This window comes from Rhynchophorus ferrugineus, unplaced genomic scaffold (assembly GCF_030347505.1).
Source record: "Rhynchophorus ferrugineus isolate W39M unplaced genomic scaffold, kcgeb_rfMv2 rfM3, whole genome shotgun sequence".
Classification (NCBI taxonomy): domain Eukaryota; kingdom Metazoa; phylum Arthropoda; class Insecta; order Coleoptera; family Curculionidae; genus Rhynchophorus; species Rhynchophorus ferrugineus.
Genome location: NW_027472582.1, coordinates 64,973,606 through 64,993,768, shown reverse-complemented (window position 1 = coordinate 64,993,768; position 20,163 = coordinate 64,973,606). Strand labels below are relative to the sequence as shown.

The following is a 20,163-nucleotide window of genomic DNA, read 5'->3' as shown; positions in this document are numbered from 1 at the left end:
TTTTTTTACATTAACGCTTATCTTACACATTTATCTGTAATCACTGAATATCGCGTTTAGATAACTTAAATCACCACAAATAAATTCCCCGAAAACTTTAAAATAACGGCCAACATATAGGTTAAGAATGCCTAATAGTACAATTGTTTGGTGGTGCTATCTCGGTCAACCAATCAAATCAACAAGATCAACCGAAGAAAATAATAGTATCAAATTAAAAATAAATATTGAGTATAATAATATATAAGGAGTATTTGAACCTTTAAGTGAATAGTTTAACTCAATTTATGATAAAACTGTAAGGTACTTAAATATATATCAATATAATTAATTAAATTAGAATTGAATATTTGCTTATAAAATTGTAATATAAGCTATTGTAACTAAAACTATTACTATTAATCATACTTTATTAAATGGAGCATATACACTTTTATGTTTAAATGCAATTTAATTAAACCACGTGTTTTTAGAGATAATCTAGTTGCATTTTTAAGTAAAAGCATTTTTTTGAGAATTTTAAAGACCTGAAATAATACCGATAATAATTACTTAAGCATATACAACACTTAAAAGGAATTAACACGAATTCCTTCTAGTATACAGTTTTATATATGTAAGCTTGTCTTACATGAAAGACCAATTAGGATATCCAAATAGTTTAACTAACTTGCAAAGATGCGAATATGGTTAAATGTTCAATATAACTAGCACCATAAACAATTAGTTGTCCATCTGCTGTTGATGATTCTAATATATTTTAATTATTGAAGCCCTCCTTTAAAAATTGGATTAGGATCGTTCGTCATTTGACGCCGCATAAGTGCGAAGAGAATCGAGTTTCGGAAACAAATCCAGTGTTTTTTTTTTGTTTCTTATTGTTTAGTGTATTTTGATGTGTTTCCGACGTATTCAATCGATTGGAAATATTGGAATAACAGCTATAAAAAGTATGTATGTTTAAGAAATATTTATAATGTAAATTTATTAAAAATTAGCTTTAGAATCAAGTGATTCATAAAATAGTAGTTTAATAAATAGTTTCATAATATAGTATTAGCATTATATGGTTTTAATCCATACTCTAAACACAATTTAAAATAATAAAAAATAATTGAAGGAACTATACTGGAATAAAGCGAATCAATCATACCTAATCAACTGTCAATTTTTATTAATTTTAATTTCTCTTATAAACTAACATGGCTATTGAAAAGCGAACTACAACATACATTTCAATTATTATAGTTTAATATTATATTATATAGTTATAATATTTCGCTATATATTAAGAATACTAATAAATATATTACATTTAGAGGAAATCTAATCTACCTCAGTCTTTTCTATCTTGCAATGGATAATGAATGTCATTGGTTTGATTGATTACTTAGTATTAATATTATGTATATTATTAAATAAATATATATACGTAGATATATAATAAGGTTATACATAATAAGGTCATAATATGGACGATAAAATGCAATATGCTGCGACCTATATAAACTAACCAAATACCGGATAACGCTAAAAACGTAAGAAACTGGACATAAAGCCTATTTTTGCTTTTTTTCAATTTGCAATAACACGAAATATTAAATAAGCTTTCATTAAATATTGCCAGAAATGTTGCAGTTTTAACTAGATCTTGTTTTCAAATAATATCTTTAATTAATGTTGAAAATATTTAGTGCGATTTTTTCAATTTAGTACAGTATCCTCCCATCGATGATATTGTAAGTAAATATTAGTTTTGTAGTATTATCGGAATAAATATTCTACGTTCAGGTATTTGCGGTAAATATTTTCAAGTAAAGTAATATCAAGTTCATGAACTCGCTTTTACTTTAGACAATATCTGATTACTTAAGCTGTTTCGAAAGTAATTAACCGATTACTTTAAGGGAAGGTCAGTTATTAGCATAATATCTAACCGTATGCCAAAAGCAATATTAACACATTACTTCAAAAATATGTGGCTGCATTTAAAAATACACCACGTGTCCTTGAGAAAAATTGCAAGTGTCGTAAATTTTGTAAATCGCCGGTTGTGTGAATGAATAAATCTACAGTACAAATGAAATTACTTAAAATATAAATTATTCAATCAGCGACGTGGTTATAATATATTTATTGGGAGCACAATGACACGAGTGACATCACGTTACTCAATGATGACGTTGTTCCCGGAAACGTTGAAGAACAGATCGAACGATCGTATGCTGCTTTATTTTAGTAACCCTGGCTAATAAAATATTATCGAAAATGTATAAGCAAACATTATGATTGTGCAACTTACGTGTGCATGAAGGTACACGGTTATGGTCTAATATGTCTCAGATGGTTAGTTAACGGTACCGATACAACAATAAACAAAATTATGCTGACTAACTAAAATTAAATTGTTTGGTGGTATGATTGTCTGAATAATGTTAAACATGATTTAAATAATCAATTATTGTTTCAGTGAAATGAAGAAATATTTCATAAATAAACCCGACTGTAAAACCGGAAGCGTTCGTATTGTATAGACCGTGAAATTTAAGATGGACTCAAAAACTAAAAATGAGAAAGAGGTACGTTTTATGGGTTTTCCCGGGGAATCTATTTTCACCCTTATGCTTTAGGATTCCATGGATTTGGATGATATTTTGCCGCAAGTTGGCGAATTCGGCAAGTATCAGAAAATAATGCTGTGGCTAGTCTGTCTGCCGGCATGTTTTCCTTGCGGCTTCGGATCGTTTAATCAATTATTCATGACTAGTACTCCAGACCACTGGTGTTATGTTCCTGAATTAGAAAACTTTACGGTGGAAGAGAGAAAAAACTGGTCCATACCGAAGTATAACGGGACATTTTCAAGGTGTTATAAATATGCGGTGGATTTCACGGGGATGATTGATGACGTTCGTGATTTCTCCAATCGGAGTTTGGATAAAAGTTTATGGCCAATAGAGAAATGCAGATATGGTTGGGAATACGATATTAGTCTCATTCAATCCAGCATCGTTATAGACGTAAGTAAAACCTACATTTATCGAACACGTGTTTCAAATCTAGAGCATGTACTAAGTTGTCAAATAAGTTTTATGTGATTATATTATAAAAATAAGGGTTTCTTTTAAATTTAAGTAACATTATTTTAATCAAGTGTATATATATATATAATATGATCCGTTAATACAGCCTTTTTTAATTGTTGGTTATATTGTAACTAAATCTTTTTATATAAATTGACGACATTATCGTAAAAAAAATGTATGTTACTTCCTGTCACAAAAATTAAATATATCTTGAAGCTATCGTAGAATCGGCTTAGTTATAGACATTTTCATAAAAATTAAATGCTTTTAGACCATCCAACGAAAAAAAACCTGTTTGCTGAAAATTGCAGATTTTGTAGAATTTTTGACGACTTTTTCTCTATATATAGGATTTCGCGATTTTTGCAACAAGTGACCAAGAGTAGTTTTTTCAATATTATATATTTTCCTCTAAATATTTAGCACATCTTATGTTATAATTAATGGTTTTTGAAAAATATACGGTATATTATTGCGTAAAAATAAAGTACGCGTTCATAGCATAAAGTAAGAGTTTCTCTGTGGTACATAGTTTATTTGCAGTATGTACTATAATAACGGAACTATTTATTAACAAAAACTATATTACAAATAATTGAAAAATCACCGGTTGAAATACAGTTATTAATATTTCACGTTTTTTTTTGTTTGTTATTTGAGAAAATAGCTGTAGTAATTTTTCTTCTTTTCTCGTTCAATAATTATTGAAATATTATTGAAATAATGAGGTGGTTTTTGATTTTCAAATAGTAATTACGAAGGTCAAATAGTAGAAACTAAACTACCAATAATTAATACTGTTGAAAAATGTAACAAAAATAATTCTTATTTACTCTTCGTTTATGCTCTTTTACTCTTAAGTTAAGCTTGCATTGATAGAGCATTTTCGATGATAAATCTGAAATGGCGAGGAGATAGAAATAAATCATCAATAAATTTGATAAAAAACGTATTAGTAATTTTTTAAATTTCCCTTTGATTGTAAAATTAACTTTTAAAGTATAAGAGATAGAAACTAAAACTCACGTATTCTTATTAATGAGTTTCAACGGGATTTTTCTTTGAATTAAACTTGAAAAATAGCACCTTGCTGTCTCCTAATTTGACATCATAAGATATGTAATATGTATGTAAGACTGAAAGTATGTTATTCAGACAATAAAATGACACATAATGCAAAGTAAAGTGCAATAACGTTCAACAAAATAGCCAATGTACCTCATAGATGACGACGATTATATTGGCAAAGTTTGTAAAAATGTAAACCCGGAGTCGATTTTTCCTTTTCACTTTATCGGCATATGTAACCGAAACTCAATAAAAATCGATTTGGATTGGTATTAGTTCACTATGTTGCCAAATGTGTGCAAAATTCTTTAAAACATTAATCATAATAATTGTAAATTGATAGATGCGATAACATTACGACATGCTGACGTTATACATTTTGATGACGTGCATTGACTGTTTAACTGGACGGGCTATATGTAAGTCTGCTAAAATGAATTTACAATTTTTATAAAATTTCGTGAAAAAAAACTATTCATAATGAAAACAAAATCAAATAAAAATTATGCAAATGTTGGCATAAATATGATAATAAATAAATCACATTATCATTTGTTTGAATTAATAAATGATTACATTATGTTCTATCTAATAAGATTTTTTCGTATAACTAAAAATTGTTATTATCGTTTTCAGTTTGATTTGGTTTGCGATAAAGACATATACCCAACCATCGCTCTGGTGGCACTAAACTTGGGCGGACCGTTTGGAGTTTACTTTTTCGGGTGGCTAAACGATCGAATTGGACGGAAAAAGACGTTCTTTCTGTGTTTAACTACCTTTATTACCGGTGGGATTTTAACGGCAATTTCGCAGGATTTCTGGTCGTGGGCGTCTAGTAGGTTTGTTATAGGACTTACGATACCAGCCATATACCAAATACCATTTATAATATGTAAGTACATTTGTATTTATTTACTAACTTATGAAATAATTATAATTTCGGTAATATAAAACTTTTAATCTGTTATTACTAATCTACTGGAGGAAATTGGATTTATTTTGCATGGCTTCATTAAAGAATAAATCTACAATGGACCGAAATAAAGTGTGTCAAACTCAAGTATTCAAGTGTTGATGCTTTTATTATTTAATGTATACTATTATGATCAAAATATGTAAAAAGTGAAGGTGTAGTGTTAGGCGAGCCTTTTGTACAAAACTTTTGATCTTAAGGTGCCAAAAAATATATAGGCTGCTTTTTCATCATGACAGCCATTGTATCTTTGCAACTTCTTCATGAAATTATCTATTGAAATCGCTCCATTCGCCTGAGAGACTACTACGGATGCCGAAAAGAATATCGATATTTTCGCCAATTTTTGAAAAAATAAAAATGTACCGTTTTTGAAGAAGAGTATCGAACTTTTGTTGTGAGATTACTAATTGTTGCAAATCACTTACAGTGGCTCTTGTATCGATATAAATCATATATTTAACACTAATATCTATATTTTTCTCCGAAATCGACATCCCTACTGACAACTTTCAGTCTTCTAATTATTACCTAAACTTAAACTCAAAAAACAAAGTCATCGTTTTGAATAAATTCATTCTAGGATTTATATTCAACAACTCTTTCGAAGACTTGAAGGAACATACATGTTTTATATCCAACACAGCCTATTTTAGAGAAAATAATTTGGAAAAGTTAATGTTTGGATTTTATTTTAAAAATCTTATTATTTTTGAAAATAGAATAATTAAACGCGATTGAAATATAGTTTTGTATTTTGTTATAAACAAATTACATAAATTTAGTGATAAATTAGTTATAAAAATTGGGTGTGCGAAAAAGTATTCCACATTTTTTTGTCTAACTTGTGAAGATTTTTTTTCAAAATAAATTTTATACCATTGTCACCATTTGAGAGAATAATTTTTGTCAATGTTTTAAAACAGTGACAAATGATGAAATGACGTCATCTTTTTAAATTAATTTTTAAACTTGTCAACACATTTAAATATCCAAATATCAAATTGAAATCATATTTACGTTAATACAATTTAATAATATAAATTCTATAATTCTCTTTCACCCATTTAATAGCATCCCGTTAGACAAAAAGCAAAACACATTAGAACCAAAATAACACAACTATACTGGTTAGTCGGAAGATACTCTCAATTTGATCTAAAATCAAAGAGGTTGATCTATAATACAATTATAAAGCCAATTTGGACTTATGGTATGCAAATATGGAGTTGCACTAAAAATTCAAATCAACTAGTCATACAACGCTATCAAAACAAGGTTCTTCAATTGATTACCAATGCGAAGTTATCCAAGATTTCACCTTAAAACACGAAAGAAGATGCTAAATCATACTAACGTGGAAGCAATACAACTGCTGGACAGCGTGCAGGATGTCAGAACCGAACAAAACCATACGAACTTATATAAAATGTATACAATTAGTATAGCTATAAGAACGTAAACTATAGCTATAAGTTAATAATTAATAAATAATTATAATTGTATAATTAAAGAATACATATTGATGTATTTTCTCGCACTCGTCTTGATTATTAATTAATCCAAGTACATAGGAAAAGTAGTAATAAATTAATTGTAAACTAAGATTGTACTAAGCGTATCTAATAAAGATGGTATTTAATAAAGACCGAAATGTATTGGGCCTAGAAAAAATTTGTAGTGCGCATTTTCTTGATAGATGTCGTGGTTTAAAACACGGCAACCACAGCAACACTCCTCGTATATAGGAGAGGTTTGAGTGTATCAGCATTAAAATTGGTGCAATGTTGTGTGCTTTTGAAAATAGTGATGAAAATTATGTTCACAAATGTTTGCTAGCTTCGAATTGGCGAAAAATCTCAGTAAGCGTGGAGAAACATAATAGACCGCATTATTATCTCATTACCAGTGAAATGAAAAAAACTGATGTCAATAATAGGAAAGTTGTTCTCTTTCATCATAACAACTCTTGACTGCGTATTTCTCTGATGATCTATCAAGAATTATAACTCTTGATTAATATGCATCCACCATATAACAGGTGGGGCAAAAGTACTGCTATCATTTTGACTGCGCGCCATCTTGGTTATGTAACGTTTGGCTCAGTTTTGCTGTAACCATTGTGTTGTGTAGACGTCCAAATTTTCTTATAGATAAATATACGCCACAAGAACGAGCAGAAATAGTGATAATATTTATTGAAAATAATTGTTCCATTATTGTCACTCAGCGGATACTGCGCCAAAAATATCCTAATCGTCCAGTGCATCACAAACCCACAATTTATCGTTTACATGTGAATTTTCGACAGTACGGTACGACAGCAGGCAGGCCTCGTTCTAGAAGAGAACTGACATCTCGTAACGCTGAAAATGTGGCCACCGAGAGATCCTGATCAACGAGACTAGTACAGTAATGCAATTCTAAGGCTACCTGGTGAAATTGAAGATTTTTCATCTAAATAATTAATGAAGCATCATTCGATCCACTAAAAACAATTGTAAGGTGTGGTATTCGTGCTGGAAACATCTCCGATCCAGAATTAAACATCCAGATCTCCGGATTTAATCAAGTTTATATTAATAAACCCCAAACGATTCAACATCTTAAAGACAATATTCGTCACAAAATTGAAGAAATCAGCCTCAGATATTGCAATATCATGAAAGCGATGTCATGAAAAATACCTTAAAAAGAGCCGAAATTTGCTTACCCTTTAACCGATATAATTTTTCAATCATAACGAAAAAAAAACGTAGAGACCAAATAAACTTTTTATGAAAACCAAACTTACTTATCTTTTCTTTGAACACAGTTATAGGCAATCAAAATGGCAGCGGGACTTTTGCCCCACGTTGTAGTTCAGACATAGCATCCTCTGACTATAACTTCTTCTAATCTCAACGGATCTCTCAATGCAATTAAGCTACTTTAAAAAAAAGCCTGTGAAAACCAGTCAATTCAGTTTTCCAAATTTCAATTAAATCGGTCCAGTAGAACCAGGCATATGATGTCAATCGTCTGAAATAAAGTAGTTTGAAGAAAAAACACAAAAAGGTTCAGATCAAAGTCACGCCAGCCAACTCGGTTAGTGCAGTGGTCATGACAACGGTCAAACAACGGCCAAACAACCAGGCTGGGTAAGACCGGATATCTTCTGCGATTATCTCCAAGGTGGCCATTCCCCAGTCGGTAGGCTTGTTTTTTCGATACCATTTTTGCAGTGCGATTTGTCCTTTGCTTCAAAATTCGCCTCAGTTTCGGCGATCACCTCTTCATTCGATGAAAATTTCCTCCCAGTAAGCATTTTTGTGAGATCTGAGAACAGGAAATAGTCGCTGGGGGCCAGATCTGGAGAATACGGTGGATGAGGAAGCAATTCGAAGCCCAATTCATGGATTTTCGACACTATGCATTATCTTGGTGAAGCAGCACTTCCTTTTTCTTCAAATGCGGCCGTTTTTCGACGATTTCGCCCTTCAAACGGTCCAATAACGCTATGTAATAGTCGCTGTTGATGGTCCTTCCTTGTTCAGTCAATCAGGTAGTTCTTCAGGTAGTCAACGAAAATTATTCCATGCGCATCCCAAAATACAGACGCCATACCTTTGCCAGCCGACTGTTGTGTTTTCCCACGCTTTGGAGCGGGTTCATCGTGCAATCCACTCGGATGACCGTCGATTGGACTTCGAAATGAAATGATAGAGCCATGTTTCATCCATTGTCACACATCGACGTAAAAAGTCGTGTTTATTATGCTTGATCATCTTCAAACATTGCTCCGAATCATCAACTCGTCGTTGTTTAATAGTGAAAAGTAAGCTCGCGCGGCACCCACTTTGCACAGAGCTTTCTCATACCCAAATATTCATGAATCATATGATGTACACGTTCAATTGATATCTTTAGAGTGTCTGCTATTTCATTCAATTTCAAATTACGGTCATTCAAAATAATTTTGTGGATTTGTTAAATGTTTTCGTCGGTAAGAACCTCTTTTGGGCGCCCACTGTGTTCACCGTTTTCGGTGCTGATTTCACCACGTCTAATCTTATCATACCAATCCTTGATAGTTGATTTTTCTGGGGCAGTGTCCGGAAACTCGGCATCAAACAAAGTTCTGCTTCAACTGTATTTTTTCCCTTCAAAAAGCAATATTTTACCAACACGCGAAATTCTTTTTTATCCATTTTTTTCACAATAACAAAAGTTGCTTCACTCAAAATGCTATAGTTCACAAACTAATGATCTGACAGGTGTCAAATTTATACACGCATCTTTTGAGTGTTAGGGCTAACCAAAAAACATCTATTTAGTTCTAGTAGCGCCATCTATGTGTAAGGCTGGGAACTTTTCAATTAACCTGTTAATGACGAGAACCGTGATTCGGAGTCCACGTTAAACAGTAGATCGAGTGCAGATAAACCCTAGCTGCTGAAAAAGAGACCCCAAAATGACAAATACAGAAAAGTTTACGCCAGTTTAGATGCTGCATTAATGAACGGCAATATCTCCGAAAATAATTTTCATAATATTTTTTTTACATTTCTAGACCAAAATTAAATTAAGCCCGGGTAATAATACTATAAAAAAAACTTAGAGTTAACTGTCAATAAATTAAAAATCACTTTTTTTTAGTACCAATATTATAAATTACATAAATATATGCAAATTAATATTAAGAGTCAACAGTATAAAAACTCACTAGAAGATGTTATTAACATTACAATGTCATCTATATTATATTTAAATTAACATATATAAATCTATTTGTATATATTAAAGATTGATTTATAGAAATTGAGATACTGAATTTTATAATGTTTATTATTTTCAGCTTTAGAACTTGTTGGACCAAACTACCGATCTTTTGTAACAGTATTAACATGCCTCTTTTATACAGTGGGACTCATTATGCTCGCAGGAGTAACGTACCTCGTCAGAGACTGGGTATACCTGAACCTCGTTTCCTCCATACCATTTATTTTATACTATATTTATTGGTTTTACTTACCTGAAAGCCCCAGATGGCTCCTGGCTAAAGGCAAATTCGAAGAAGCTTCGGCTATAATGGAGGCACTGGCGCGGATGAACAAAAAAGAACTGCCGACCAGTTTCAAACAGCAACTCAAACAGAAAATGATGAACAAAAAGGATCTGAACGGAGAGAAGCATAAACCCGAAAACTTGGGATTGTCCGATCTGTGTGGCACCCCAAACATGAGACTAAAAACACTGCTGATAACCTTAAATTGGTTTGCCAATAACATGGTTTATATTGGGTTAAGTTACTATGGGCCTTCATTGGGCAGCAATGAATATTTGAGTTTTCTTCTATCGTCGATTGTGGAAATACCCAGTTATATTGCAGCTTGGTTAATGATCGATAAATGGGGAAGGCGATGGCCCTTGTGTGTGTGCATGGTTCTGAGTGGAATTAGTTGTATTGCAACGGTTCTTGTGCCAAAGGGTAAGTATATTTTGCTTATTTTTCAGATTAATTATAGCATTATTTGTTTCAGATGCTGAAGTTGCAACTTTAGTTCTATTTTTAATATCAAAATCGAGTATATCATCTTCATTCTTCATTATATACCCGTTTGCTGGGGAATTGTATCCCACTGCCATACGTGGATTAGGAATAGGAACATCAGCCTACATTGCAGGATTGGGCTTAATTATTATACCATTCGTAACTTACTTGGTAATAATTTTATTATTTTTCGTATAATTTTTTCTTATATTTTTTTATTATTAATATATATCGAAATAAATATATCTATAAAATATAAATATTATATATATAAAATCATAAACAAAGAACTTTGGAACAAATCAAAATTACTTCTTTAGACTTTTCATTTTTCTATATTTGTTTAGTTCCATCAATTTAATCTATTAGAGATTTATTATGGATTTACCCAATATATATATATATATATATATATATATATATATATATATATATATATATATATATATAATATATATCGCGGGATAAAATAAAAGAGTTTAAAATAAAGAGACCTACTGACAGTAATAATAAAACAATTTTCTGGGGCATAATATATTGCCTTGACTCGTTTATTCATATAGAACACCTGTTAGTATAGAATGTAAATTATTTAAAGAGACCTCATGTTCATTGTCTTCATAATTTCCTAAAAGCCAATGAGATGAAAAAAATGAACTTATTGAGCGCTTCGAATAATTTCTAAAACATACTAGCTGCGGATGTATCCATTTCTGAAGCCATTAACAAATTTGTTCTTACTTGAATAAATTTTACACCAAAATTCCTCGTGTACTAAATATCGTAGTATACAGTATATAGCCGTTTGCATAGCTTCTTTCGGAAGGGGATTAATTTCTAAAATTAAAAGAATAAATATTTGATATTTATATATATGAATAAACTTACCCCAACTTACAACAACACAACATGATGTAACGATCATAAATTTCTTTGATACTTAATCCAATCGGTTCGGGATTTTTAATATTATCAACCATTTGTTAAAGACAGCCAAATACTTCTGTATATATATATATATATATATATATATATATATATATATATATATATATATATATATATAATATATATCGCGGGATAAAATAAAAGAGTTTAAAATTAAGAGACCTACTGACAGTAATAATAAAACAATTTTCTGGGGCATAATATATTGCCTTGACTCATTTATTCATATAGAACACCTGTTAGTATAGAATGTAAATTATTTAAAGAGACCTCATGTTCATTGTCTTCATAATTTCCTAAAAGCCAATGAGATGAAAAAAATGAACTTATTGAGCGCTTCGAATAATTTCTAAAACATACTAGCTGCGGATGTATATTTCTGAAGCCATTAACAAATTTGTTCTTACTTGGGCAATAAATTTTACACCAAAATTCCTCGTGTACTAAATATCGTAGTATACAGTATATAGCCGTTTGCATAGCTTCTTTCGGAAAGGGATTAATTTCTAAAATTAAAAGAATAAATATTTGATATTTATATATATGAATAAACTTACCCCAACTTACAACAACACAACATGATGTAACGATCATAAATTTCTTTGATACTTAATCCAATCGGTTCGGGATTTTTAATATTATCAACCATTTGTTAAAGACAGCCAAATACTTCTGTGTATATCAATATAGAGCTTTTATACTTTCTCGCAATAACATGGTCAAATAGACTCTATATGTAGAAACAATAGTTCCTCCTTTCTATTCTAGGGTATATTCTAGACTAGTAATCTGAAAAAATATTGTTCTTACTTTCTCTCAATAACATGGTTAAATAGACTCTATATGTAGAAACAATAGTCCCATGCAGAATCATCTAGAGTAACAGTTGATCTCAGGTTATGATGAAGTAACAAACCTCCTTTCTATTCTAGGGTATATTCTAGACTAGTAATCTGAAAAAATATTGTTCTTACTTTCCCTCAATAACATGGTTAAATAGACTCTATACGTAGAAACAATAATGCCATGCAGAATCATCTAGAGTAACAGTTGATCTCATATTATGATGAAGTAACAAACCTCCTTTCTATTCTAGGGTATATTCTAGACTAGTAATCTGAAAAATATTGTTCTTACTTTCTCTCAATAGCATTGTCAAATAGACTCTATATGTAGAAACAATAGTCCCATGCAGAATCATCTAGAGTAACAGTTGATCTCAGGTTATGATGAAGTAACAAACCTCCTTTCTATTCTAGGGTATATTCTAGACTAGTAATCTGAAAAAATATTGTTCTTACTTTCCCTCAATAACATGGTTAAATAGACTCTATACGTAGAAACAATAATCCCATGCAGAATCATCTAGATTAACAGTTGATCTCAGGTTATGATGAAGTAACAAACCTCCTTTCTATTCTAGGGTATATTCTAGACTAGTAATCTGAAAAATATTGTTCTTACTTTCTCTCAATAGCATTGTCAAATAGACTCTATATGTAGAAACAATAGTCCCATGCAGAATCATCTAGAGTAACAGTTGATCTCAGGTTATGATGAAGTAACAAACCTCCTTTCTATTCTAGGGTATATTCTAGACTAGTAATCTGAAAAAATATTGTTCTTACTTTCCCTCAATAACATGGTTAAATAGACTCTATACGTAGAAACAATAATGCCATGCAGAATCATCTAGAGTAACAGTTGATCTCAGGTTATGATGAAGTAACAAACCTCCTTTCTATTCTAGGGTATATTCTAGACTAGTAATCTGAAAAATATTGTTCTTACTTTCTCTCAATAGCATTGTCAAATAGACTCTATATGTAGAAACAATAGTCCCATGCAGAATCATCTAGAGTAACAGTTGATCTCAGGTTATGATGAAGTAACAAACCTCCTTTCTATTCTAGGGTATATTCTAGACTAGTAATCTGAAAAAATATTGTTCTTACTTTCCCTCAATAACATGGTTAAATAGACTCTATACGTAGAAACAATAATCCCATGCAGAATCATCTAGAGTAACAGTTGATCTCAGGTTATGATGAAGTAACAAACCTCCTTTCTATTCTAGGGTATATTCTAGACTAGTAATCTGAAAAAATATTGTTCTTACTTTCTCTCAATAACATGGTTAAATAGACTCTATACGTAGAAACAATAATGCCATGCAGAATCATCTAGAGTAACAGTTGATCTCAGGTTATGATGAAGTAACAAACCTCCTTTCTATTCTAGGGTATATTCTAGACTAGTAATCTGAAAAATATTGTTCTTACTTTCTCTCAATAGCATTGTCAAATAGACTCTATATGTAGAAACAATAGTCCCATGCAGAATCATCTAGAGTAACAGTTGATCTCAGGTTATGATGAAGTAACAAACCTCCTTTCTATTCTAGGGTATATTCTAGACTAGTAATCTGAAAAAATATTGTTCTTACTTTCCCTCAATAACATGGTTAAATAGACTCTATACGTAGAAACAATAATCCCATGCAGAATCATCTAGAGTAACAGTTGATCTCAGGTTATGATGAAGTAACAAACCTCCTTTCTATTCTAGGGTATATTCTAGACTAGTAATGTGAAAAATATTGTTCTTACTTTCTCTCAATAGCATTGTCAAATAGACTCTATATGTAGAAACAATAGTCCCATACAGAATCATCTAGAGTAAGAGTTGATCTCAGGTTATGATGAAGTAACAAACCTCCTTTCTATTCTAGGGTATATTCTAGACTAGTAATCTGAAAAAATATTGTTCTTACTTTCTCTCAATAACATGGTTAAATAGACTCTATATGTAGAAACAATAGTCCCATGCAGAATCATCTAGAGTAACAGTTGATCTCAGGTTATGATGAAGTAACAAACCTCCTTTCTATTCTAGGGTATATTCTAGACTAGTAATCTGAAAAAATATTGTTCTTACTTTCTCTCAATAACATGGTTAAACAGACTCTATACGTAGAAACAATAATCCCATGCAGGATCATCTAGAGTAACAGTTGATCTCAGGTTATGATGAAGTAACAAACCTCCTTTCTATTCTAGGGTATATTCTAGACTAGTAATCTAAAAAAATATTGTTCTTACTTTTCCTCAATAACATGGTTAAATAGACTCTATACGTAGAAACAATAATGCCATGCAGAATCATCTAGAGTAACAGTTGATCTCAGGTTATGATGAAGTAACAAACCTCCTTTCTATTCTAGGTATATAGGTATATTCTAGACTAGTAATCTGAAAAATATTGTTCTTACTTTCTCTCAATAGCATTGTCAAATAGACTCTATATGTAGAAACAATAGTCCCATGCAGAATCATCTAGAGTAACAGTTGATCTCAGGTTATGATGAAGTAACAAACCTCCTTTCTATTCTAGGGTATATTCTAGACTAGTAATCTGAAAAAATATTGTTCTTACTTTCCCTCAATAACATGGTTAAATAGACTCTATACGTAGAAACAATAATCCCATGCAGAATCATCTAGAGTAACAGTTGATCTCAGGTTATGATGAAGTAACAAACCTCCTTTCTATTCTAGGGTATATTCTAGACTAGTAATGTGAAAAATATTGTTCTTACTTTCTCTCAATAGCATTGTCAAATAGACTCTATATGTAGAAACAATAGTCCCATGCAGAATCATCTAGAGTAACAGTTGATCTCAGGTTATGATGAAGTAACAAACCTCTTTTCTATTCTAGGGTATATTCTAGACTAGTAATCTGAAAAAATATTGTTCTTACTTTCCCTCAATAACATGGTTAAATAGACTCTATACGTAGAAACAATAATCCCATGCAGAATCATCTAGAGTAACAGTTGATCTCAGGTTATGATGAAGTAACAAACCTCCTTTCTATTCTAGGGTATATTCTAGACTAGTAATCTGAAAAAATATTGTTCTTACTTTCTCTCAATAACATGGTTAAATAGACTCTATATGTAGAAAAAATAGTCCCATGCAGAATCATCTAGAGTAACAGTTGATCTCAGGTTATGATGAAGTAACAAACCTCCTTTCTATTCTAGGGTATATTCTAGACTAGTAATCTGAAAAAATATTGTTCTTACTTTCTCTCAATAACATGGTTAAACAGACTCTATACGTAGAAACAATAATCCCATGCAGGATCATCTAGAGTAACAGTTGATCTCAGGTTATGATGAAGTAACAAACCTCCTTTCTATTCTAGGGTATATTCTAGACTAGTAATCTGAAAACATATTGTTCTTACATTCTCTCAATAACATGGTCAAATAGACTCCATATGTTGAAATAATAGTCCCCTGCAAAATCATCTAGAGTAACAGTTGATCTCACGTTATGATGAAATAACAAACCTCCTTTCTATTCTAGGGTATATTCTAGACTAGTAATCAGAAAAAATATTGTTTTCGCCAAATTACGAATGTTCAAATAAAACTAACATTTTTACCACTTTTTAAATTTTTTTTTCAAATATTAAAAATCGAAATTTTATTATGTATACGTTTTCTATTGAGAAGGCTCACACCAAATTTTAAATAAATCAGTTCAGTATAACTTGAAATATCATGGTTATCATATCCCGAAAAAAGGTAATTTTGAGAAAAATGTTTAAAGCTTCGTTTTTTAGTAACCTGGCATGTTACTAAAACAACTCTGTCTCCGAAAATAATTTAAATTTTGAAAAATACTCAAGTTTTCTCAAATATCTGAACTAGAATATCCCCTTAAGAAATCAAAATATGTCCTAATACCTTTACAACATTTAATTTTTATTTCCAGTCTTAATGATTTTGAAAAATTTTATGACACGTTATACTTAATTTAATTTTATGACGTGCTTATTTATTTTTTATAATTATTATATTTTACTGCCTTATTATTATTTGTTATTTATAGGGATCAGAAATGTTAGTGCTTCCAATTATCATAATGGGCGTTGTATCAGTATTTGGCGGTTTATGTGGATTGAGATTGCCCGAGACTCTACACCATAGACTACCTCAAACCCTCGAAGAAGGCGAAGAATTTGGTAAAAACTTTACCATGGACGATTGCTTCCGATGCGTACCATTAAAGTAAATATACATTTTCATCGTATATTTAATAACCTAAATTTTATGGTGTACATTATTTTAGTCCATCGGACATAGGCTCTTATGAAGATTTAGAAATGGCAGCGGTAAAAATAACGGAAGAAACGCCATTAGAACCAACGCCAGAAAGTCAACGAAAAATATCGATCAAAAAACTGGTCAGGCAGGAGAGTGTAATGGATACACAAAAGTCGGCGGATGGTGCTATGAATATGACGTATTGGTTCTGAATAAATTTATACTTTCTCAGCACCAAGATTGTTTTGATGTTTTATTCCCCTGTCATCGTCACAATTTTCTTTATATTATATCACATTTTCAACGAATTATTAAGATGAAAGAATTACGGTATTTCCTAACGTCATCAACCTACTCGTTGGTTAATTCTGCAAAACAATTACAAAATATTATTTATATCTTGTCCGTTTCATAATATTTATTGACGCAAATATTAAATCTAATTTTACCAACACGTGTAAACAATGCACTAACAAAAGCATAAACGTAGAATATATATATATATATATATATATATATATATATATATATATATATATGTGTGTGTGTGTGTATTTTATTAATAGTGATGCAAATTTACAAACATTCCAAATATTGAAAGTATAGTAAATAGTCACAAAAAATAAAATGCTATATAAAAATTTTACAGCACAAAAAAATTATGTAAAAAGTACATACGCTGAATTAAGCTTGCCAAATACAGAAAGGAAAGTACATAAAAAAGAATCCATATTTTATATTTAGAAACGTAAAATATCGGAAGCGATAACTTAAAGGAGAATAACTTTTATTCATATTTTTAAAATTTAACCCTTTAAGCATATCCCCTTAAGATATTTTTCAAAATTATTTTTATTATTATTTTAGGAATTCTAGTAGAAGATTTCGAAATAATTGATATGATAACTCAGGTTCAAAAGTTCTCAGTTCATTCAAACAATTTTTTGTTCACCAAATTACGACCATTCTCTAGAATTTCCACAGTTTTTTTTAAACACTAATCTCAAAAATAAGTTTTAATCCTTTAGAAATAATGAAATTGATGCCATAAGGAAAGAATAAACCTCATAGCAGATTTTAAATGATTGCCAACTGTCTCGAAAAAAGTAGCGAAAAAGCCCGTTTCTTTTTAAATGTCGCGTCACTATACAAACATCTATATCTCCAAAAATAATTTAAATTTTGAGAAATGCTCTGAGGGGCATATTTTCAAATGGTTAAGCTTTGAAAATATGAAAAGAAAATCGATTTTTCACATTTCTAAACTATACCCCCATGATAATAATAATTACATGGAGAAAATATTCAAGTACATTATGGATGTAGTAATATCTGTAGAAGTGTTATGTCATATATGTCATGTACTCCGCATTTTCCCAACACTTTAACCCATTAGAAAACATTTGTTCACGTAGTAAATTTACTATTAATTTTCATTAGTTTTAACAATTCGATTAATAGTAATTTAATTAATTAAATCAGCTCGATCCATTATTTAAAGACAAAAATATAGCCCGTCCAATCAAACATCCAATGCGTGTCATCAAAATGTATGTCGTCAGTACGTCGCAGAGTTGCCGCATAACTTTAGAATTTTGGTTTACAGTCTATCCAAAGAAGTTTTCGTTTTCGTCGTTATAATAGTTTGTAGGTTAGGGTTGTGCTTGATTATATCTACATTGAACGCTTTTCCATACCACCTATGAGTTAGAGTCCTAGGCGCGTTTGTAGTTGCATTCCCTGGAGGCCCTAGTTAACAACTGTATATCCAAGTAATATATTTTACTTTCATTAGAGATGATATTTGCCTTTTTCGCTTAGTTCTTGTGTCCTTCGGTATAGTGTTTCCTTTTATTGTTTTTTTATTTTATTTCTCCTTAGTTCTGTTAATACCTGTATACATACTTCTTGATAAAACTAGATTTAATTACTAAACTTTAAAAACTATTTAATTACTAGATTCTTCGTAATGTATTTGCCATATCTGTGAAACAGTTACTATTCTTTCTCTCCTGATACATTTTAACCAAATGCTCATGTATATTCTGAACAATTACACACATATCTGTGCACATAAATCTTTTACACTCTACACTAACATCAACCTGTTTTAGAAATTGGCAGCATTCAATCATATCATATTCAAAAACTTTCATTCAAGTGAATAACTAAGCTATAATAACTATAACTAACTAATTATAATTTTAAAATTTCTTAGATACATTACATATACAACGTTTACAACCGGTTACAACCTCTAATTATCATCGCTAATATTTTATATTAGTACAATAGTACTGCGATATTAGTACCAGTCCCAATCAAATTTTAGAAGCTGATTCGTTTTAAGCTCTTTTTGACTAGGATAAAATGAGATGGAAAATCTGCTACAGGTTTAAAACAAATTTTACATTATTACATATTGAATTTGGCAATATATTCGGCGTCATCTATGACGTGCCTTAACTGTTTTATCGGACGAGCCATATATCTAATATCCAAGAATATTTTAACTGTCTGTTAATGTAAGAACAAATAACATGTATATTAATTAAAATTAAAAATTAGTTTCGCCAATGTTTTTATCAAGAATTCTAAGAAATTATATACTAGTCGAACATATCAGACAGGTCAAACGGTTTCCATCAAAATAAATATAGTAATCAGAAGGAGCAATGTCCGGCGAATATGATGGATAAGGTAAAATATACTATTTAAACTTATTCACGTAAAATATTAAAATTTGTACCTCAATGTCAAACATTCTCAAAACTAATTAGAAAATTTGGAATATCCGCAATGTTACATATCTTCGATTTTTTTTTTCATCGATTCTTTATGCTTAAACATAAAACCCCTAAAATCGGTCATTCTTTCTTCCATTGGCCAACCTTATACACATCATACACTTCTACGATCATTCAAGGCTACTCAACTTACATTCTCATCAACTAAATATTTCTCAAAATTAATGAAACTTATCATAAATTGATTCTTAACATTTATTCAATCTTAAATTTGGAAACTAATTTTAAAAAATGCTCTAATACTTCTAAATTGTGTTGTTAACAATTAAATCTTACAATCAGGGTTGAAAGTACATTTCTCTAAAAAATAATAGATCGTCATTTACGAGGAGATTAAAAAGAGTCGAATTAGTATCGTCGTAGTTCGAACCCGATAGCAATAACGCCCTTAACTAGGTGATGATATGCTATAAACAAATCAATGAATTTTACATTTTTATTTTTTATTTACTAGCTCACGTCTCCATCTAAGAAAGAAATCTACATTTAGATGTATTTCCATCTCCAGAAATATTAACGAATCAGGTAGTAGAAAAGATTAATATGATATGAGACCCAGGTTAAGACTAACACTTTTTCGGCCATAGAACTAGACTACTTGGAGTAATTCATTGAATTACTAGATC

The 20,163-nt window shown here is 30.6% G+C and overlaps 1 protein-coding gene across 4 annotated transcripts; it reads left to right on the top strand.

Annotated features, from left to right (window-relative positions):
• Positions 1 to 171: 171 nt before the first annotated feature.
• CarT (Carcinine transporter) lies at positions 172 to 16,964 on the top strand. 4 transcript variants are annotated; one of them, XM_076397853.1, is made up of 8 exons: positions 172 to 303; positions 2,471 to 2,579; positions 2,631 to 3,020; positions 4,791 to 5,049; positions 9,968 to 10,600; positions 10,653 to 10,834; positions 16,516 to 16,694; positions 16,756 to 16,964. In XM_076397853.1, the coding sequence occupies exons 2-8, from the start codon at positions 2,550 to 2,552 to the stop codon at positions 16,940 to 16,942; spliced, it is 1,860 nt and encodes a 619-aa protein (XP_076253968.1). In that variant the 5' UTR covers positions 172 to 303; positions 2,471 to 2,549; the 3' UTR covers positions 16,943 to 16,964. The 4 variants fall into 4 exon arrangements, with proteins under 4 accessions (XP_076253968.1, XP_076253966.1, XP_076253969.1 ...); XM_076397851.1 differs by lacking the exon at positions 172 to 303 and adding an exon at positions 820 to 950; XM_076397854.1 differs by lacking the exon at positions 172 to 303 and adding an exon at positions 1,638 to 1,739.
• Positions 16,965 to 20,163: the final 3,199 nt, after the last annotated feature.

Coding starts and splice junctions, on each gene's coding strand:
- CarT (XM_076397853.1), top strand. CDS start 2,550: ATGGACTCAAAAACTAAAAATGAGAAAGAG. Junction 3,021..4,790: donor AATCCAGCATCGTTATAGAC/GTAAGTAAAACC, acceptor TATCGTTTTCAG/TTTGATTTGGTTTGCGATAA. Junction 16,695..16,755: donor TTCCGATGCGTACCATTAAA/GTAAATATACAT, acceptor ACATTATTTTAG/TCCATCGGACATAGGCTCTT.